This window comes from Chamaea fasciata, unplaced genomic scaffold, assembly GCF_029207755.1.
Source record: "Chamaea fasciata isolate MVZ Bird 193981 ecotype frontalis unplaced genomic scaffold, bChaFas1.0.hap1 SCAF_1090, whole genome shotgun sequence".
In the NCBI taxonomy this organism is placed as follows: domain Eukaryota; kingdom Metazoa; phylum Chordata; class Aves; order Passeriformes; family Sylviidae; genus Chamaea; species Chamaea fasciata.
In genome coordinates this window covers 1-20,779 of record NW_027095175.1, presented here as the reverse complement: position 1 = coordinate 20,779, position 20,779 = coordinate 1, and the positions used below count along the sequence as shown (strand labels likewise).

Below are 20,779 nucleotides of genomic sequence, written 5' to 3'. Positions count from 1 at the left end.
ACCGGATCGGACTCCGCCGCCCCCCCCGGGGGGAGGACACGACTCGTCACGGGTGGGGAATGTCCCCCTCCCCCTCCCCTGCCACCGGGCCGTCCCCGCTCCTCCCCCCCCCGCGACTCCGAGACCCCCCCCCGGACAGGGGGGACACCGGGGATCCCCCCGCCCCCCCCCGGGACTAGGGGAACCCCTCGACCCCCCGCCCGAGCTGCGGTTCCCATTGAACGGCTCTGACATCATCGCTAACCCCCCCAGTGACGTCACCGCGTATCCCCTTCCCTGAGCTCAGCCCGGGGTCCCGCTCTGACGTCACGGGGGAACCCCTCCGAGCCCCGCCCTCGCGCTCCCTGCCAATCACCGCGCTCGCCACAACCCGCGGATGAAAGCCACGCTGTGATTGGTTACGCCGGCAGGCCCCGCCTCCTGACCCTGAGGCGCGGGGTCAGAGCCAAGATGGCGGCGCCCAGGGGAGCGTCCCGGCGTGGGGACAGAGGGACCGGGCCGTGACACCGCGACACTCTGGCGACAAAGCGGCGACAAAGCGGCGACAATGCGTCTGGGCTGGGTCCGCGCGCTGCCCCGCGGCCTCTGGGCCGGCCCCGGAGCTCCGGAGGTGCGGGGGAGTCTGGCGGGGGCGGGGGACAGCGGGGACAGCGGGGACGGACGGGGTGTGGGGACTCTGTGGGGACACTGGGACACTGGAGACACTGTGGGGACACTGGGGGGACACGGGGACAGTGCGAGGACACGGGGACGTCTGTGGTGACCCTTTTCTCCTCCTCCTCCAGCTCTGCCGGAGTTTGTGCCAGCGCCCCGCTCGTGTCCCCACTGAGGGGAGTGACACCTCCAGGGGTGACACCGCCAGGGGTGACACCTCCAGGGGTGACACCTCAGCGTGGCATCGCCACTTCCACAAGATCCGGGACAAGGAGCGGGACCCCGCAAGGGGTGACACCTTTAGGGGTGACACTGCCAAGGGTGACACCTCGAGGAGTGACACCCCAGGGCACGACACCTTTAGGGGTGCCACCTCAAGGGGTGACACTTCAAGGGGTGCCACCTCCGGGGGTGTCACCTCCGAACCCCGACGGCTACACCTCCGCTCCCACCAAACGCACCGCGACCACCAGCAGGACGGCGACGCGGGCGACACGGGCGACGCCGGCAGTGGCACCGGCGGCCCCGCGGCGTTCGAGGCGGCGCTGCGGGACGCGTGCCGCCATCCCCCGGGCCGCGGCGGGCGCCTGGCGCTGGTGGAGGCGGCGCTGGCGGCGATGCCGGCGCGGGGCGTGGAGCGCAGCCTGGGCGCCTACAACGCGCTGCTGCGGCTGCTGCCCCGCGGGCCCTGGGTGCCCCGGGGAGCCGTGCAGCGCCTGCTCTTCCCCTTCCCGCGGCAGCAGGAGTGCGGGCTGCGGCTGCTCGAGCAGATGGAGCGCTACGGTGAGTGACGGGTGTCACGGTGCCGCCGAGGGTCCGCATCCCTCCCCGGGTCACTGTCCCCACCCCGTTATCTGTCCTTGTGTCCCTCCGTGTCCATCCTGAGCGCTCCCGTGTCCCCCCTTGGTGCCTTCCCTGCGTCACCTGTACCCACAATGTCCCCAGGTGTGAGTTCCTGCTGCTGCCCCTTCGGTGTCCCCCAATGTCGTCAGTGTCCCCAATGTCCCCGATGTCCCCAGGGGTGGTCCCCGACGCCGAGACGCGGTTCCTGCTGCTGGGGGTGTTCGGTCCCCACAGCCGCCCGGTGCGGAAGGTGCAGCGGATGCTGTTCTGGCTGCCCCGGTTCCGTCACCTGGATCCCCACCCGCTGCCCCCCCGCCTGCCCCGCCCCGGGCTGGAGGCCGCGCACCTGGGGCTGCGCAGGATGGCCGGGGACCCCGCGGCCGCCATCACTGTCATCCAGGTGAGGACACGGGGGGGACACGCGGGGGACACAGGGACAGCCAGGGGAACACGGCTGGGGGGGCACAAGGGGGACAGCTGGGGGGACACGGGGACAGGGACATGGCTGAGGGGACACGGCTGGGGGGGCATGGCGGGACGGGGGGACAGCTGAGGGGACACGGGGACAAGCTAAGGGGGCACAGGGACAGCTGAGGGGACATGGGGACAGCCAGAGGGACAGTTGAGGGAACAGCTGAGGGTGACAGGGACACATCTGGGGTGACACAGGAATGGGGGGCACATCTGGGGTGACACAGGAGTTGGGGCCACCACTGAGGGGACAGGGGGTGGTGTCCCTGCAGTGACCCCCGTGTCCCCACCCCGCAGCCGCCGGTGCCGGACACGGGGGAGGACGAAGGTTCAGTCCAGCCCTACATCGTCAGTGAGTCTGGGGGTCCCGGAGGGGCCCGGGGGAAGGCTTTGGGGTCCCCTGGAGAGGCTTGGTCTCGGGTTTGAGGACTTTGGTGTCCCGTGGGAGGGTTTTGGGGTGTCCTGGATGGGGTTGGTCTGAGGTGCCAGGGGTTTGGGGTCCCTTTGGAGGGTTTTGGGGTCCCTTGGGAGGGTTTTGGGGTGCCCTGGAGGTCCCTGTGGGGGTGATTGTGGTTGGGTTTGGGATGCGCTGGGTGGCTCTGCGCTGTCCCCAGGTGTCCCCAGGTGTCCCCAGGTGTCCCCAGGTGTCCCCGTGTCCCCAGGCTGCCAGAGCCCCGATCAGAGGGAGCTGCTGGCCCAGCACGACCCGGCCCGGCCCGTGTTTGTGGAGGGGCCGTTCCCGCTCTGGCTGCGCGGGACCCTGCTGAGATACTTCGTGTTACGGGGGGACCCGCTGCCCCCGGAGCTCAGGGTGGGACCCCAAAACCCTAAACCCTGACCCTAAACCTAAACCTTAATCCTAACCCTGCCCCCAGAACTCAGGGTGGGACCCCAAAACCCCAAACCCTGACCCTAAACCCTAAGCCGAACCCTAAACCAAACCCCTGCCCCCGGAGCTCAGGGTGGGACCCCAAAACCCTAAACCCTGACCCTAAACCCTAAACCGAACCCTAAACCAAACCCCTGCCCCCGGAGCTCAGAGTGGGACCCCAAAACCCCAAACCCTGACCCTAAACCCTAAACCGAACCCTAAACCAAACCACTACCCCCAAAGCTGAGGGTGAGACCCCTAAACCCCAAACCCTGACCCTAAACCCTGATCTTAACCCTAAACACTGACCCTAAAGCTTAATCCTAACCCCTGACCCCAGAGCTGAGGGTGAGACCCCAAAGACCCCAAACCCTGACCCCAAACCTTGACCCTAAACCTTGACCCCAAACCCTGACCCTAAACCCTGACCCTAAACCTTGACCCTAAATCCTGACCCCAAACCTTGACCCTAACCCTGACCCCAAACCTTGACCCTAAACCTTGACCCTAACCCTGACCCTAAACCTTGACCCTAAATCCTGACCCCAAACCTTGACCCTAACCCTGACCCCAAACCTTGACCCTAAACCTTGACCCTAACCCTGACCCCAAACCTTGACCCTAAATCCTGACCCCAAACCTTGACCCTAACCCTGACCCTAAACCCTGACCCCAAACCCTGACCCCAAACCTTGACCCTAACCCTGACCCTAAACCCTGACCCCAAACCCTGACCCCAAACCTTGACCCTAACCCTGACCCTAAACCCTGACCCCAAACCCTGACCCTAACCCTGACCCTAAACCCTGACCCCAAACCTTGACCCTAACCCTGACCCCAAACCTTGACCCTAAATCCTGACCCCAAACCCTGACCCCAAACCCTGACCCTAACCCTGACCCTAAACCCTGACCCCAAACCCTGACCCCAAACCTTGACCCTAACCTTGACCCTAAACCCTGACCCCAAACCCTGACCCTAAACCTTGACCCTAACCCTGACCCCAAACCTTGACCCTAACCCTGACCCCAAACCTTGACCCTAACCCTGACCCTAAACCCTGACCCCAAACCCTGACCCCAAACCTTGACCCTAAACCTTGACCCTAACCCTGACCCCAAACCTTGACCCTAAATCCTGACCCCAAACCTTGACCCTAACCCTGACCCCAAACCTTGACCCTAAACCCTGACCCCAAACCCTGACCCCAAACCTTGACCCTAACCCTGACCCTAAACCCTGACCCCAAACCCAAAATCCTACCCTAACCCTGCCCCCAGAGCTGAGGGTGAGACACCAAGAACGTCCCAGAACATCCCAGAATGTTCCAGAACATCCCAGAACATCCCGGAATCCTCTCAATGCCCCCCCAGGAGCCGCCCCCGGACCCCGAGCGCAGCTTTTACTTCCCCCTGCACCTGGAGCTGGACCTGGAGCGCGGCCCCTGGGACGAGGAAGACTTCGATGTGGATGAAGGTGAGGGTCTGGGGGGGGGGCTCAGGTGAGGTTTTGGGGGGCTCAGGTGAGTTTTCGGGGGGGTTTTGGGGTGCTCAGGTGAAGTTTTTGGGGGGTTTTTTTTTGGGGCACTCAGGTGGGTTTTTTTGAGGTGCTCAGGTGAGATTTGGGAGGTGCTCAGGTGGGGTTTTTAGGGGGGTTTTGGGGGTGCTCAGGTGAGGTTTTGGGGGTGCTCAGGTGAGGTTTTGGGGGTGCTCAGGTGAGATTTTGGGGGTGCTCAGGTGAGTTTCTTGTGGGGTTTTTTTTGAGGTGCTCAGGTGAGATTTGGGAGGTGCTCAGGTGGGGTTTTTAGGGGGGTTTTTTGGGGTGCTCAGGTGAGGTTTTGGGGTGCTCAGGTGAGTTTTTTGGGGGTTTTTTTTGGGGTGCTCAGGTGAGGTTTTTGGGGTGCTCAGGAGAGTTTTTTGGGGATTTTTTTGGGGTGCTCAGGTGAGGTTTTGAGGGTGCTCAGGAGAGTTTTTTGGGGTTTTTTTTTGAGGTGCTCAGGTGGGTTTTTGGGTGGGTTTTTTTTGGGGTGCTCAGGTGAGGTTTTTGGGGTGCTCAGGAGAGTTTTTTGGGGTTTTTTTTTTGGGGTGCTCAGGTGAGGTTTATAGGGTGCTCAGGTGAGTTTTTTGGGGGTTTTTTTTGGGGTGTTCAGGTGAAGTTTTTGGGGTGCTCAGGTGAGTTTTTGGGTGGGTTTTTTTGGCGTGCTCAGGTGAGGTTTTTGGGGTGCTCAGGTGAGTTTTTTGGGGGTTTTTTTTGGGGTGCTCAGGTGAAGTTTTTGGGGTGCTCAGGAGAGTTTTTTGGGGTTTTTTTTTGGGGTGCTCAGGTGAGGTTTTGGGGTGCTCAGGTGAGGTTTTGAGGGTGCTCAGGAGAGTTTTTTGGGGTTTTTTTTTGAGGTGCTCAGGTGGGTTTTTGGGGTGCTCAGGTGAGTTTTTTGGGGTTTTTTTTTTGGGGTGCTCAGGTGAGGTTTTTAGGGTGCTCAGGTGAGGTTTTTGGGGTGCTCAGGTGAGGTTTTTGGGGTTTTTTTTTGGGGTGCTCAGGTGAGGTTTTTAGGGTGCTCAGGTGAGGTTTTTGGGGTGCCCCGGCGGGTTTTTTGGGTCCCCTGACCCTTTTTCTCCCCCCGCAGTGGAGGAGGGCCCCGTGTTCGCCCTGTGCGTGCCGGGGGCCGGGGACAGGCTCACCTTGGCCAGGTGGATTTCGGGCCTCCAGCAGCAGAATCCGGTTTTGGGGCGCGCCCCCGTCGTCTTCCGCCTCACCGAGGGGGTTGGGGACCCCCCTGGCCACCCCCCGACCCCCCAGCTGGGCCCGGGGACCCCCCCGGCGGTGGGGCTGGAGCCCCCCGAGGGGAAACCGGGGGGAGAGCCCCCCAAAAGCAGCGGGGAATAAAGGGGTGCTATGATGGAAGAGGGGGTCTCGTGTCCTGGGGGGTTCTGGGGGGTCCTGGGGGGGATTTTGGGGGAGTCCTGGGGGGGTTTGGGGGATTTTGAGGGGGTCCTGAGTGGTTTTGGGGGTCCTGGGGGGAGATTGGGGGGCACCGGGAGGAACTCTGGAGCTGGGAGGGGTCCCCCATGAGTTCTGGAGGGGTCCGCGGTGAGTTTTGGGGGTCCCAGTGACGTTGGGGGGATCCCTGGTGAGTTTTGGGGGTCCTCAGTGACGTTGGGGGGATCCCTGGTGAGTTTTGGGGGTCCCAGTGATGTCGGGGGGATCCCTGGTGAGTTTTGGGGGTCCTCAGTGACGTTGGGGGGATCCCTGGTGAGTTTTGGGGGTCCTCAGTGACGTTGGGGGGATCCCTGGTGAGTTTTGGGGGTCCCAGTGACGTTGGCGGGATCCCTGGTGAGTTTTGGGGGTCCTCAGTGACGTTGGGGGGATCCCTGGTGAGTTTTGGGGGTCCCAGTGACGTTGGCGGGATCCCTGGTGAGTTTTGGGGGTCCTCAGTGACGTTGGGGGGATCCCTGGTGAGTTTTGGGGGTCCCAGTGACGTTGGGGGGATCCCTGGTGAGTTTTGGGGGTCCCAGTGACGTTGGGGGGATCCCTGGTGAGTTTTGGGGGTCCTCAGTGACGTTGGGGGGATCCCTGGTGAGTTTTGGGGGTCTCAGTGACGTTGGGGGGATTCCTGGTGAGTTTTGGGGGTCCTCAGTGACGTTGGGGGGATCCCTGGTGAGTTTTGGGGGTCCCAGTGACGTTGGGGGGATCCCTGGTGAGTTTTGGGGGTCCCAGTGACGTTGGGGGGATCCCTGGTGAGTTTTGGGGGTCCTCAGTGACGTTGGGGGGATCCCTGGTGAGTTTTGGGGGTCCTCAGTGAACAGTTGGGGTCCCTCAGGTGCGGCGCCCACCTGGGCGCTCCGGGATGTGCCGGGACCCCCTTTGGGGTCTCTCCGCCGTCTGTCTCTTGGGGACCCCCCCCCAAAAAAAAAATCCCGGTGGGAAGGCGGGGTGTGACGTCATCAATCCGAGCGCTGTGCTATGGCGTCACCTCAGCGCGCCGCGGAACCAGTGCGGTCATGCTGACGTCATCTCAGCGCGCCGCGGTATGAGGGTGGCCAAAGTGACGTCATGTCAGCGCGCCGACGTAGGAGGGTCGTCACAATGACGTCACATCAGCGCGTCACAGCGTGAACATTAACGGTGACGTCATCACAGCGCGGCGCCGTTCGAGCATGGCGCAAATGACGTCCTCTCGGCGCGCCGCGGCATGAGCGTGATCACGGCGACGTCATCTCCGCGCGCCGAGGCATCAGCGCCGCCGCCGCGTCGCGACGTCATCCGAGCGCGCCGTCGTACGCGCTCGGTGGTCGTGACGTCATCTGAGCGCGCCGCGGCATGAGCGCGGCCGATGTTGGCGGCCCCGGCGGGCCCGGGGGGTCTCCCGGGGCCGGGGCCGGGGCCGGTCCCGAGGGCGGCGGGGGCCGCAAGGCGCGGGGCCGGCCCCGCCTCACCGAGAGCGACCGCGCCCGCCGGCGCCTGGAGTCGCGCAAGAAATACGACGTGCGGCGGGTGTACCTGGGCGAGGCCCACGGGCCCTGGGTGCAGCTCCGCCGCCGCAGCGGCTGGAGCGACGCCAAGCTGGCCGCCTACCTGCTGGGGCTGGAGCGGGGCCAGAGGGCCGGGCGGCGCGGGTGAGCACCGGGGGGACCGGGAGAACCGGGGAGGAACCGGGGAGGAACCGGGGAGAGCTCGGGGGGATGCGGGAAAGCACCGCCCCGGGGGTTCGGGGCTGGTGGGAAATGGCTCTGGGGGTGTTGAGGGGTTTTGGGGGTCTCTTTCCCCCCCAGATTTGGGGGTCGCAGAGCGGCCCCGACCCTCCGGGAAGGCGGCGGGGCGCTGTCCGCGGTGCTGGAGCGGCTGCGGCTCCTCATCCTCCTCCTCTTCCTCCTCCTCTTCCTCGTCCCCCTTTCCGTCTCCTCTGCTCCCGTCCCGTTCTTCTTCCCCTCCCGCGTCTCCTTCCTCTTCCTCGGAACGGGCTGGGAGTGGGGGAAGAGGAGGAGGAGGAGGAAGGGGAGGGATGAAGGAGGAAGGCTGGGGGGCGATGGTGATGATGATGATGAGGAGGAGGAGCAGGAGGAAGAGCAGGGGAAGGGGATCCCCTTTTCCCACCCTTTTACTCTGTCTCTTCTCTCCCCACAGCAAACCCTGGGAGCAGCTCCCCAAAAAACCCAAGCGCAAGAAAAGTGAGTCTGGGGTCTTCGGGGGAGTGGGGAGGGGGGTGCTCCTGCCTTTGGGGGGGCTGTACCCCACTTTGGGATCTCCGCCCCCCCATTTTGGGGCTCTGTGCCCACTCTTTGGAGCTCTCTGCCCCACTTTGAGAGCTCGGTACCCCACTTTAAGGACTCTATACCCTATTTTCTGTCTCTGTACCCCAGTTTTCTGTCTCTTTACCCCAATTTTCTGTCTCTGTACCCCAATTTTCTGTCTCTTTACCCCCCCGGGGGTCTCCCAGGGCGCCGGCGGAACGTGAACTGCCTGTGACACCTTTGGGGGGCTCTGTACCCCAATTTTCTGTCTCTGTACCCCAATTTTCTGTCTCTGTACCCCAATTTTCTGTCTCTTTACCCCAATTTTCTGTCTCTGTACCCCAATTTTCTGTCTCTGTACCCCAATTTTCTGTCTCTGAACCCCAATTTTCTGTCTCTTTACCCCAATTTTCTGTCTCTTTACCCCCCGGGGGTCTCCCAGGGCGCCGGCGGAACGTGAACTGCCTGTGACACCTTTGGGGGGCTCTGTACCCCAATTTTCTGTCAATTTACCCCAATTTTCTGTCTCTGTACCCCAATTTTCTGTCTCTGTACCCCAATTTTCTGTCTCTTTACCCCAATTTTCTGTCTCTGTACCCCAATTTTCTGTCTCTGTACCCCAATTTTCTGTCTCTTTACCCCAATTTTCTGTCTCTGTACCCCAATTTTCTGTCTCTTTACCCCAATTTTCTGTCTCTGTACCCCAATTTTCTGTCTCTGTACCCCAATTTTCTGTCTCTGTACCCCAATTTTCTGTCTATTTACCCCAATTTTCTGTCTCTTTACCCCAATTTTCTGTCTCTGTACCCCAATTTTCTGTCTCTTTACCCCCCCGGGGGTCTCCCAGGGCGCCGGCGGAACGTGAACTGCCTGTGACACCTTTGGGGGGCTCTGTACCCCAATTTTCTGTCTCTGTACCCCAATTTTCTGTCTCTGTACCCCAATTTTCTCTCTTTACCCCAATTTTCTGTCTCTGTACCCCAATTTTCTGTCTCTTTACCCCCCCCGGGGGTCTCCCAGGGCGCCGGCAGAACGTGAACCGCCTGCGGCACCTTTGGGGGGCTCTGTACCCCAATTTTCTGTCTCTGTACCCCAATTTTCTGTCTCTGTACCCCAATTTTCTCTCTTTACCCCAATTTTCTGTCTCTGTACCCCAATTTTCTGTCTCTTTACCCCAATTTTCTGTCTCTGTACCCCAATTTTCTCTCTTTACCCCAATTTTCTGTCTCTGTACCCCAATTTTCTGTCTCTTTACCCCAATTTTCTGTCTCTGTACCCCAATTTTCTCTCTTTACCCCAATTTTCTGTCTCTGTACCCCAATTTTCTGTCTCTTTACCCCCCCCGGGGGTCTCCCAGGGCGCCGGCGGAACGTGAACTGCCTGTGACACCTTTGGGGGGCTCTGTACCCCAATTTTCTGTCTCTGCACCCCAATTTTCTGTCTCTTTACCCCAATTTTCTGTCTCTGTACCCCAATTTTCTGTCTCTTTATCCCCCCCGGGGGTCTCCCAGGGGCGCCGGCGGAACGTGAACTGCCTGTGACACCTTTGGGGGGCTCTGTACCCCAATTTCTGTCTCTTTACCCCAATTTTCTGTCTCTGTACCCCATTTTGGGCTCTCTTTACCCCAATTTTCTGTCTCTTTACCCCCCCGGGGGTCTCCCAGGGCGCCGCAGAACGTGAACCGCCTGTGCCACCTTTGGGGGGCTCTGTACCCCAATTTTCTGTCTCTGTACCCCAATTTTCTGTCTCTGTACCCCCCCGGGGGTCTCCCAGGGCGCGGCGGAACGTGAACCACCTGCGGCACCTTTGGGGGGCTCTGTACCCCAATTTTCTGTCTCTGTACCCCATTTTCTGTCTGTACCCCAATTTTCTGTCTCTGTACCCCAATTTCTCTCTTTACCCCAATTTTCTGTCTCTGTACCCCAATTTTCTCTCTTTACCCCAATTTTCTGTCTCTGTACCCCAATTTTCTGTCTTTGTACCCCATTTTGGGCTCTCTTTACCCCAATTTTTCTGTCTCTGTACCCCCCCGGGGGTCTCCCAGGGCGCCGGCGGAACGTGAACTGCCTGCGGCACGCGGTGATCTGGTACGAGGACCACGGGCAGCGCTGCCCGTACGAGCCGCGCCTGGCGGAGCTGGACCCCTCGGTGGGGGCTCTACACCACGGCCGTGTGGCAGTGCGAGCGCGGCCACCGCTACTTCCAGGACCTGCACTCGCCCCTGCCCGCCCTCAGCGACTCCGGCGGGGACGGGCACGACGAGGATGACGACGAGGAGGAGGAGGAGGAGGAGGAAGGTCAGAGGGGGAAGGGCAGGGGAAGGAGAGAGGTTTGGGGGGTCCCTGGGGTTCTTTGGGGGTTTGGGAGGGGCCAAAAGGAGGGTTTGGGGGGATTTGGGGTTTTCGGGGTTTGGGGGCTGTGGGAGGGGCAGAGAGGAGGGTTTGGGGCAGTTTTTGGGTTTGGGGGGATTTGGGGTTTTCGGGGTTTTGGGTTTGGGGGTTTTGGGGGGCTGTGGGAGGGGCAGAGAGGAGGGGTTTGGGGCAGTTTTTGGGTTTGGGGGGATTTGGGGTTTTCGGGGTTTTGGGTTTGGGGGGGCTTGTGGGACCCCACGTTCTTTTGGGGCTGTTTTGGGTCGGGCGGGGGGGGGAGAATTTTTGGGTTGTCCATCAGAATTTTTGGGTGCCCCATCGCATTTTTTGGAGGATCCATCACAGTTTTGGGTCTAATTAGGGATTTTTTTTTTACCCGGGGGGTGGGGACACACTCCTCCTGACCCCTCCCCGTTCCCTCCGCAGCCCCCGGCTCTTCCTCCTCCTCCTCCTCCTCCTCCTCCTCGGGGGACTGCAGCCCCGGCTCTGAGGCCGCCCCTCCGGGGGGGGGTCCCGCGGTCCCAGCCCCCCCTTTTGGGGGTCCAGCCCCCACTTTTGGGGGTCCGGCTCCCGGCCCGGCCCCCCCCGAGGCTCTGGAAGCGCTGGTCTGCGTCCCCCTGCCCCTGCCCGCCCGGGGGGGAGGTCTGGAGGGGCCCCCCACCCTCCTCATCCTCACGGGGCCGGGCTGCGAGGCTCTGGGGGGGCTGCAGCTGGAGCTGGGGGGGCTGCTGGAGGCGGGGGGCGCCTTCCCCGCCCCCCCGGGGAGCCTCACCTGCCCAAGACAGGTAAGGGAGGGGTTGGGGGGGGGGGGGAATTGGGGGGGTCGCACTGGGGGGGTTTGGGGTCAGGGAAGGTTTTGGGGTCAGGAACTCGGGGATCAATCTGGGGGAGTTTGGGATCAGTTTTGGGGGGCTCAGGGAGTGTTTGGGGTCAGGAATTGAGGGGATCGGGGGGGGTTTGGGGTCAGGAATTGGGGGGCTCAGTCTGGGGGGAGTTGGGATCAGTTTTGGGGGTCTCAGTCTGGAGGGTTTGGGGTCAGGAATTGGGGGGCTCAGTCTGGGGGGGTTTGGGGGGTCAGCAGTTGGGGGGCTCAGGGAAGGTTTGGGGTCAGGAATTGGGGGGCTCAGGGAGTGTTTGGGGTCAGGAATTGAGGGGATCAGGGGGGGTTTGGGGTCAGGAATTGGGGGGCTCAGGGAAGGTTTGGGGTCAGCAGTTGGGGCTCAGGGCAGGTTTTGGGTCAGGAATTGGGGGGTCTCAGTCGGGGGGGTTTGGGGTCAGCGATTGGGGCTTAGGGCAGGTTTGGGGTCAGCGGTTGGGGGTCTCAGTCGGGGGGGTTTGGGGGTCAGCGATTGGGGCTTAGGGCAGGTTTGGGGTCAGCGGTTGGGGGGTCTCAGTCGGGGGGGTTTGGGGTCAGGAGTTTGGGGTTCAGGGCAGGTTTGGGGTCAGGAATTGGGGCTCAGGCAGGTTTGGGGTCAGTTTTGGGGGTCTCAGTCGGGGGGTTTGGGGTCAGGAATTGGGCTCAGGGCAGGTTTGGGGTCAGTTTTGGGGGTCTCAGTCGGGGGGGTTTGGGGTCAGGAATGGGGCTCAGGGCAGGTTTGGGGTCAGGAATTTGGGGCTCGGGGCAGGTTGGGGTCAGCGGTTGGGGGTCAGGGCAGGTTGGGGTCAGCGGTTGGGGGTCTCAGTCTGGGGGGTTTGGGGTCAGGACTTTGGGGCCCAGGGCAGGTTTGGGTCAGGACTTTGGGGCCCAGGGCAGGTTTGGGGTCAGCGGTTGGGGGCCTTTTGGGGTCAGGAAGGTGCTGGGCGGAGCCTGGGGGTGAATTTTGGGGGTCACACACGGGCTGGGTCAGCCCTGGGGGGGTCTCCGGCGTTTTGGGGGGGCCCGGGGGGGTCTCACCGGCCCCACTCTCGGCAGAGGAGGAGGAGGAGGGGGAGGGGGAGAGGGAGGGGCCCCTGCTAAGGCCGAAGCAGGAGGAGCCGCCCCCGCCCCCCCGGGAGCCCCCCCGGGAGCCCCCCCGGGAGCCCCCCCCAGCCGAGGACCCCGAGGGCTCCACCATCATCTACGAGATCCCCAGAGAGCCCGACAGGTGGGCGGGGGGCGTGGGGGGGGTTTGGGGGGTTGGGGGGGGGGTTCAGGTGGTCCCTGGGGGGGTTTGGGGTGTCCCGGGGGGGGTTTCGGGGGTTCAGGTGGTCCCTGGGGGATTTTGAGGTGTCCCGGGGGGGTTTGGGGGGGTTCAGGTGGTCCTTGGGGGATTTTTGAGGTGTCCCCGGGGGGGTTTGGGGGGGTTCAGGTGGTCCTGGGGGATTTTGAGGTGTCCCGGGGGGGTTTGGGGGCGTTTTTGGGGGAGTTCAGGTGGTCCCTGGGGTATTTTGAGGTGTCCTGGGGAGGTTTGGGGGGGTTCAGGTGGTCCTTGGGGGATTTTGGGGTGTCCCGGGGGGGGTTTGGGGGGGTTCAGGTGGTCCCTGGGGGGGGTTGGGGTGTCCCGGGGGGGTTTGGGGGCGTTTTTGGGGGAGTTCAGGTGTTCCCGGGGGGGATTTTGGGGTGACCGGGGGGGTTTGGGGGGGTTCAGGTGGTCCCGGGGGATTTTGGGGTGTCCGGGGGGGGGTTTGGGGGAGTTCAGAGGGTTCCCGGGGGGATTTTGGGGTGTCCCGGGGGGTTTGGGGGGGTTCAGGTGGTCCCTGGGGGGATTTTGGGGTGTCCCGGGGGGGGTTTGGGGGAGTTCAGGTGTTCCCGGGGGGGTTTTGGGGTGTCCCAGGGGGGGTTTGGGGGGGTTCAGGTGGTCCCTGGGGGGTTTGGGGTGTCCCGGGGGGTTTGGGGGCATTTTTGGGGGGGTTCAGGTGGTCCCTGGGGGATTTTGAGGTGCCCTGGGGGGTTTAGGGTTTTTTGGGGGGTGTTTGGGGTGTCTCTGGGAATTTTGGGGGTCCCTGGGGGGATTTTGGGGGTCCCTGGGTGTCCGGGGGGGTTCAGGGTCTCCTGAGGTTTTTTTCTGGGGGGGGGCACAGGTTTACCTGAGCGTGTGAGGAATTTGGGGATCACCTGGGGGTTTTGGGTGTCCCTGGGGGGCTTTAGGGGTTTTTTTGGGGGGGTTTAAGGTGTCCCTGGGGGCGTTTTGAGGGATTCAGGTGGTCCCTGGGGGATTTTTGGGGGGGCTCAGGTTTACCTGAGCGTGTGAGGATTTGGGGATCACCTGGGGGGGTTTGTTTTGGTGTTTTGTTTTTTTTTTGGGGGGAGGGGGTCAGGGGCTGTTTTCTTTCGGAGAGATCCAGGTGATTGTTTTTTAGGGAGGGGGCTCTCAGGTGTGTCACAAGGGGGGGGGGAGGGGGCTGCTCTTTTACCTGTCCCCCCTCCCAGTTTTTTGAGGGGGGGGGGTCTCACCTGAGCCTCCACAGGCCCCGCAGGAGCAGGAGGGGGCCGTGCCCCCCCCCAGGACCCCCCGGAGCCCCTCACCTGCCCCTACACCAGGTGTGGGCAGGAGTTCAGCGCCCTCCGCAGCTTCCAGGTGCCCTGGCAGGGGGGGGACACGCCCCCCCCCTCCCCTCCCCTGTCCCCAGGTGGGGACACACCCTCCTCCCCCCACCTGTGCTGAGCCCCCCCCCCCCTGAGCTCCTTGTGCCCCCCCCCCCCAGAGCCACGTGAACCCTGGCCCACCGCAGGGGCAGGAGCCAGTGTGCCCCCAGCCCGGCTGCGGGAAGAGGTTTTACCTGGAGGATCACCTGAGGAGGCACCTGGCCGTGCACTCAGGTGAGCGCAGCCCCCAAAATTCCCCCAAATCCTCCTCAATCCGCTGCAAGAGGTTTTTACCTGGGGCAGCTCACCTGTGCTGGCACCTCTCAGGTGAGCCCCAGGTGTGTCGTTCTCCCCCCTCCCCCCCCCCCCCCCCCCCAGGTGTGCGGGACTTCACCTGTGACACCTGCGGGAAATCCTTCAAGCGCAAGAACCACCTGGAGGTTCACAGGAGGACGCACACCGGGGAGACGCGCCCCTGCAGTGAGTGCCAGGACTCCCCCGGACACACCTGGGCCCCCCTGGACACACCTGAGCCCACCTGGGCCCCCCAGGACACACCTGAGCCCCCCCAGGGACTCACCTGAGCCCACCTGGGACCCCCCAGGACACACCTGAGCCCCCCCAGGACTCACCTGAGCCCACCTGGGACCCCCCCAGGACACACCTGAGCCCACCTGGGACCCCCTGGACACACCTGAGCCCTACATGGACTCACCTGAGCCCACCTGGGACCCCCCCAGGACACACCTGAGCCCCCCCAGGACTCACCTGAGCCCACCTGGGGACCCCCCAGGACACACCTGAGCCCCCCAGGACTCACCTGAGCCCACCTGGGACCCCCCAGGACACACCTGAGCCCCCCCAGGACTCACCTGAGCCCACCTGGGACCCCCCCCAGGACACACCTGAGCCCACCTGGGCCCCCCCAGGACACACCTGAGCCCCCCCAGGACTCACCTGAGCCCACCTGGGCCCTCCCCAGGACACACCTGAGCCCACCTGGGCCCCCCTGGACACACCTGAGCACCCCCAGGACACACCTGAGCCCACCTGGGACCCCCCAGGGACAACACCTGAGCCCCACATGGACTCACCTGAGCCATCTGGGACCCCCCCAGGACACACCTGAGCCCACCTGGGACCCCCTGGACACACCTGAGCCCCCCCAGGACTCACCTGAGCCCACCTGGGACCCCCCAGGACACACCTGAGCCCCCCCAGGACTCAACCTGAGCCCACCTGGGACCCCCTGGACACACCTGAGCCCACCTGGGCCCTCCCCAGGACACACCTGAACCCACCTGGGACCCCCCAGGACACACCTGAGCCCCCCCAGGACTCACCTGAGCCCACTGGGACCCCCCCAGGACACACCTGAGCCCACCTGGGCCCTCCCCAGGGCACACCTGAGCCCCCCCAGCACACAGTTGAGCCCCCCTTGCCCCGGCAGGTGCCAGGTGTGTGGGTTTCCGCTGCCGCCAGCGCGCCCTCCCTGACGTGGCACATGAGGAGACACGGGGGGCTGCAGGGGCCCCCCGAGCCCCGCGGCACCTAGGGACCCCCGACTCACCTGGACTCACCTGGGACCACCTGGACTCACTTGGACTCACCTGGGCCCCCCCCAGACTCAGCTAAGCCCACCTGGACTCACCTGGGACCTTGCGAGACTCACCTGAGCCCCCCCTGGACTCAGCCGGACTCACCTGGACTCATCTGGACTCACCTGGACTGAACTGGGACCCCCCCCCCCCCCAGACTCACCTGAGCCCATCTGGATTCACCTGGACTCACCTGGGCCCCCCCCTGGACTCACCTGAGCCCACCTGGGCCCCCCCCTGGACTCACCTGTGCCCCCCCCAGGTGACCCCCCAGGTGTCCCTGTGCCCCCACCTTCACCTCTTTTATTTATTTCCTTATTTATTTCTCTCGTGTCCCCTCCCCCCGGGGACACACCTGGGGACACACCTGGGCTGGGGGCGGGGTTTGGGGACATTGGGGGGAGGGATCGTGTGTGTCCTCCCCCCCCCACCCGGGACCCCCCCCAGGTAAATCCATTAAAAATCGGGAATTTTGGTGCTGCTGCTTCTCTGGGGGGGATTTGGGGGGGTCCCGGGGGGAATTTTGGGGGGGTGGGGCTCTGGGGGGGGGTCCCGGGGGGGGAATTTTGGGGGGTCCCGGAGGGGATTTTTAGGGGGGGGAGGGTCTTTTCCCGGTTTCCCTCTCCAATTTTGTCCCCTCGCGGGCCCCGTCCGGAGCTCGGCGCTGTCCCCGGTGCTGAAAGCGGGCGGCGGCGGCGGCGCGCGTTTATCGCCGGCCTTCATCCTCCTCTTCCCCACCCTCCCTTCTCCTTCATCCTCCTCCTCCTCCTCTTCCTCCTCCTCTTCCTCCCCTTTCCTCTTCGTCTTCATCCTCCTCCTCTTCCCCACCCTTCCTGCTCCTTCCTCCTCCTCTTCCTCCTCCATCCCCTCTTTTCTTCCTCCTCCTTCCTCTTCATCCTCTTCCTCCTCCATCCCCTCTTGTCTTCCTCCTCCCCGTCCTTCCTCCTCCTCCTCCTCCATCTTCATCCTCCTCCTCCTCTTCCCCACCCTTCCTGCTCCTTCCTCCTCCTCCTCCTCCTGTGGGCGTGGCTCTGGGCGTGGCTCTGGGGGTCTCGGGGGCTCCGGCCCCGCCCACTCTCCAGGCCTTACGGGGGGGGGGCGGTTCTTTTTTTTTTTTTTGGGGGGGGGGGGCCGGGCTGGCCCACCTCTTTTTTTTGGGGGGGGGGGGCTGGACGGAACCATTTGGTGAGTGGGGGGGGGGGGGGGGCGGTTTTTGGGGGGCCCCGCCCCGCGCCCGCCCAAGGACGTTTAAAGGACCGACGGGGCCGCCGCTCGCCGCTGCCGGTGCCGCCGCCGCGACCCCCCCGGAGACCACCCCCCCCTCCGGAGACCCCCCCCCCCCCGGGCCCCCCGAGCCCTCGGGGCCCTGCGGGGACCCCCCCCCCCCCCTCCCACCGCTCCGCAGTGTCCCCCCCCAGCCCACGGTGACACGATGGTGACGGTAGGAACGGGGTGTGTGGGGGGGGGGGAGGGGGGGATTGCGGGGACCCCCCCCAAATCTTCCATCCCCCTCCCCGAATTCCCATCCCCCTCCCCAAATTTCCCCCCCCCCCTCCCCGTTCTCTGGGTGTCCCCCCCGCCCCGCCGTGTGACACGCTGGGGTGGGGACACGGCGTCACACGCGTGTGGCACCTGCGGGGACACGCGCGTGTGCAAGGCAGGGCGGGCGGGGCGGGGACCCCTCCCCAAAAAACCGCCGGGTTTATTTCTTGGGGGGGGGGGGGGGGGATGGGGGAGGGCACGGGCCACACGCGCGTGTCGCCGTCCCCGAGTGTCGCCGTCCCCCGAGTGTCGCCGTCCCCCGCGGCCGTGGCTGGTGGCCCCGGGTGTCCCCATCCCCCGGTGTGACAAAGGGCCATTGTCACCCGCCCCGCGCCATTGGGGGGGGAGGGGCGGGGGCGCTGCCGCACAATGGGGGGATTGTCCCCCTCCCCACCCCCCGGCCCCACCCGGAGTGTCACTGTCACTGTCCCCTGTCCCCGCCTCCCGCTGTCCCCGCTGTCCCCGGCGTGTCCCCGGACTCCCGGCTCGCTGCCGCTGTTGTCCCACCGGTGTCCCCGCTGTCCCCTCGGTGTCCCCTCAGTGTGTCCCCGCGGTGACAGCACTGTCCCCTCACTGTGTCCCCTCAGTGTGTCCCCGCGGTGACCGCGCTGTCCCCTCAGTGTGTCCCCTCAGTGTGTCCCCTCCGTGTCCCCGCGGTGACAGCGCTGTCCCCTCACTGTGTCCCCTCAGTGTGTCCCCGCGGTGACAGCGCTGTCCCCTCAGTGTGTCCCCTCCGTGTGTCCCCGCGGTGACCGCGCTGTCCCCTCAGTGTGTCCCCTCAGTGTGTCCCCTCCGTGTGTCCCCGCGGTGACAGCGCTGTCCCCTCAGTGTGTCCCCCTCAGTGTGTCCCCTCCGTGTGTCCCCGCGGTGACAGCGCTGTCCCCTCAGTGTGTCCCCTCCGTGTGTCCCCTCCGCGTGTCCCCGCGGTGACAGCGCTGTCCCCTCAGTGTGTCCCCTCAGTGTGTCCCCTCAGGGTGTCCCCGCGGTGACAGCGCTGTCCCCCCGGCAGATCCTGAGCACGGTGGAGGCGCAGGCTCCCAGCGCCGCGGGGCCCTCGGGCTGCGGGGGTGGCCCTGTCCCCAATGTCGCCGTGGCTGTGCCCGTGGTGGCCGTGCCGGGCCCGGGGGTGGCGGCGGCGCTGCCCAACGGGGCCCCCCCGGGTCCCCCCGCGGTGACGGACGACAGCAAAACCAACCTGATCGTCAATTACCTGCCGCAGTCCATGAGCCAGGAGGAGCTGAGGAGCCTCTTCGGCAGCCTCGGGGACATCGAGTCCTGCAAACTCGTCAGGGACAAGGTCACCGGTACGGCCTGGGGACACTGGGGACACTGGGGACACTGGGGACATGGGGACACTGGGGACATTGGGGACAGGGACAGAGGAGCTTCTTCGGCAGCCTTGGGGACATCGAGTCCTGCAGACTCGTCAGGGACAAGGTCACCGGTATGGCCAGGGGACACTGGGGACACTGGGGGCACTGGGGACATGGGGACACTGGGGACATGGGGACACTGGGGACACTGGGGACATTGGGGACAGGGACAGGGGAGCCTCTTTGGCAGCCTCGGGGACATCGAGTCCTGCAAACTCGTCAGGGACAAGGTCACTGGTATGGCCAGGGGACACTGGGGACACTGGGGGCACTGGGGACATGGGGACACTGGGGACGCTGGGGACATGGGGACACTGGGGACACTTGGGGACATTGGGGACAGGGACAGAGGAGCTTCTTCGGCAGCCTTGGGGACATCGAGTCCTGCAGACTCGTCAGGGACAAGGTCACCGGTACGGCCTGGGGACACTGGGGACACTGGGGGCACTGGGGACATGGGGACACTGGGGACATGGGGACACTGAGGACACTGGGGACACTGGGGACAGGGACAGGGGAGCCTCTTTGGCAGCCTCGGGGACATCGAGTCCTGCAAACTCATCAGGGACAAGGTCACTGGTACGGGACAGGGACAGGCGACAGGGACGTTGGGGACAGGGGATAAGGACAGGGACAGGGATGGGCACAGGGACAGGGAATAGGGGATACAGGATAGGGGACAGGGAGAGGGGATAGGGACAGGGATGGGGATAAAGGTGGGGACAGGGTCGGGGGGACACAGGGGACAGGGGGACACGAGGGACAAGTGTGGGGCCAGGGGTGGGGCCAGGCTTGGGGGGACACGGGGGCCACCCTTTGGTGACAGTGGCACGCTGTCCCCAGGGCAGAGCCTGGGCTACGGCTTCGTCAACTACGTGGAGGCCGGGGACGCCGACAGGGCCATCGGCGCCCTCAACGGCCTCAAGCTGCAGACCAAGACCATCAAGGTGCCCTGGGCACACCTGGGGGACACCTGGGCGCACCTTGGGGACACCTGGGGACACCTGGGGGGCACCTTTGGGGTGAGGGAGGCACCTGAGGAGCACCTTCATGGCTGGGGAGCACCTGGGGGCACCTTCGGGATGGGGAAGGCACCCGAGGGATACCTGAGGGGCACCTGGGAGGTGGTGGGAGGACATTTGTGGGATCCTTGGTGCTGCAGGGCACACCTGTGGAGCCCCCGTGGTGGGTGGTCCCTCAGGTGCCCCCCGCCCAGGTGCTCACCTGTCCCTGCCAGGTGTCCTACGCCCGGCCCAGCTCCGCCTCCATCCGTGACGCCAACCTGTACGTGAGCGGGCTGCCCAAGGCCATGGGGCAGAAGGAGATGGAGCAGCTCTTCTCGCAGTACGGGCGGATCATCACCTCCCGCATCCTCGTGGACCAGGTCACAGGTGTGTGCAGGTGTGCCCAGGTGTGCTCAGGTGTGTGTGTATATGGGGGGGTGTGTGTGTGTACACACCCAGGTGTGTGTGTGCCCAGGTGTGTCAGTACGGCTGGATCATCACCTCCCGCATCCTCGTGGACCAGGTCACAGGTGTGTGCAGGTGTGCCCAGGTGTGCTCAGGTGTGTGTGTATATGGGGGGGGGTGTGTGTGTGTGTACAGGTGTGTGTGCACCCAGGTGTGTGTGTGCCCAGGTGTGTCAGTACGGCTGGATCATCACCTCCCGCTTCCTCGTGGACCAGGTCACAGGCGTGCGCAGGTGTGTGCGTGCGTGTGCACAGGTGTGCTCGGTCTTGCCTGGGGGAGGGCAAGGAGGGAAGGGGTTGGTATTTTAGGAAGGGACGGGTTTTTTTGGGAAGCTCCCGCCCCCTCTGCCCCGCTGCCCCCCTTGACCCGCGTGTGTCACCTGCCCAGGTGTGTCGCGGGGCGTGGGCTTCATCCGCTTCGACAAGCGGGCGGAGGCGGAGGAGGCGGTGCGGGGGCTGCACGGGGCAGAAGCCGCTCGGCGCCCCCGAGCCCATCACGGTCAAGTTCGCCAACAGCCCCGGGCAGAAATCGGGGGGGGCCCTGCTCAGCCTGTGCCCCCGGCGCTACGGAGCCCTGCACCCCCCCCGCAGCGCTTCCGGTCAGCCGGGGGGCGCTGGGGGGTCTGGGGGGGTGAAATAACCCCGGGGAATGGGATCCTGGATGGGGGTCCTGGAAGGTCCTGGGGGGGGGGGGGTCCTAGGAGGAATGTGAGGGGGTCCTGGAGGAGTTCTGGGGGAACCTGGGGGCTGGAGGGTGTGGGGTAACCCCGGGAATGGGGGTCCTGGGGGGTTCTGGGGGGGGTTCTGGGGGGCTGGGACCCCCCTGGGTACGGGGACCCTCCTCGCTGTCCCCCCCCTA

The 20,779-nt window shown here is 64.6% G+C and overlaps 3 protein-coding genes across 3 annotated transcripts; all 3 read left to right on the top strand.

Moving 5' to 3' along the window:
• Window positions 1-424: 424 nt before the first annotated feature.
• Window positions 425-5,737, top strand: ECSIT (ECSIT signaling integrator). Its single transcript, XM_066174892.1, has 7 exons — window positions 425-610; window positions 786-1,437; window positions 1,674-1,897; window positions 2,266-2,320; window positions 2,631-2,779; window positions 4,213-4,315; window positions 5,460-5,737. The coding sequence occupies exons 1-7, from the start codon at window positions 548-550 to the stop codon at window positions 5,717-5,719; spliced, it is 1,506 nt and encodes a 501-aa protein (XP_066030989.1). The 5' UTR covers window positions 425-547; the 3' UTR covers window positions 5,720-5,737.
• A 1,416-nt stretch (window positions 5,738-7,153) lies between these two features.
• Window positions 7,154-16,000, top strand: ZNF653 (zinc finger protein 653). Its single transcript, XM_066174894.1, is given in 12 exon segments — window positions 7,154-7,449; window positions 7,958-8,001; window positions 10,110-10,216; window positions 10,218-10,362; window positions 10,861-11,219; window positions 12,241-12,518; window positions 13,822-13,931; window positions 14,059-14,173; window positions 14,226-14,266; window positions 14,318-14,419; window positions 15,390-15,427; window positions 15,429-16,000. Coding segments are annotated over 12 exon segments (1,701 nt in total). The 3' UTR covers window positions 15,495-16,000.
• A 947-nt stretch (window positions 16,001-16,947) lies between these two features.
• On the top strand, window positions 16,948-20,519 carry ELAVL3 (ELAV like RNA binding protein 3; the record flags this gene model as incomplete). The annotated part of the gene is given in 6 exon segments (XM_066174891.1): window positions 16,948-16,978; window positions 18,089-18,383; window positions 19,296-19,399; window positions 19,690-19,843; window positions 20,309-20,382; window positions 20,384-20,519. Coding segments are annotated over 6 exon segments (772 nt in total), but the record flags the coding sequence as incomplete, so codon positions are not given.
• Window positions 20,520-20,779: the final 260 nt, after the last annotated feature.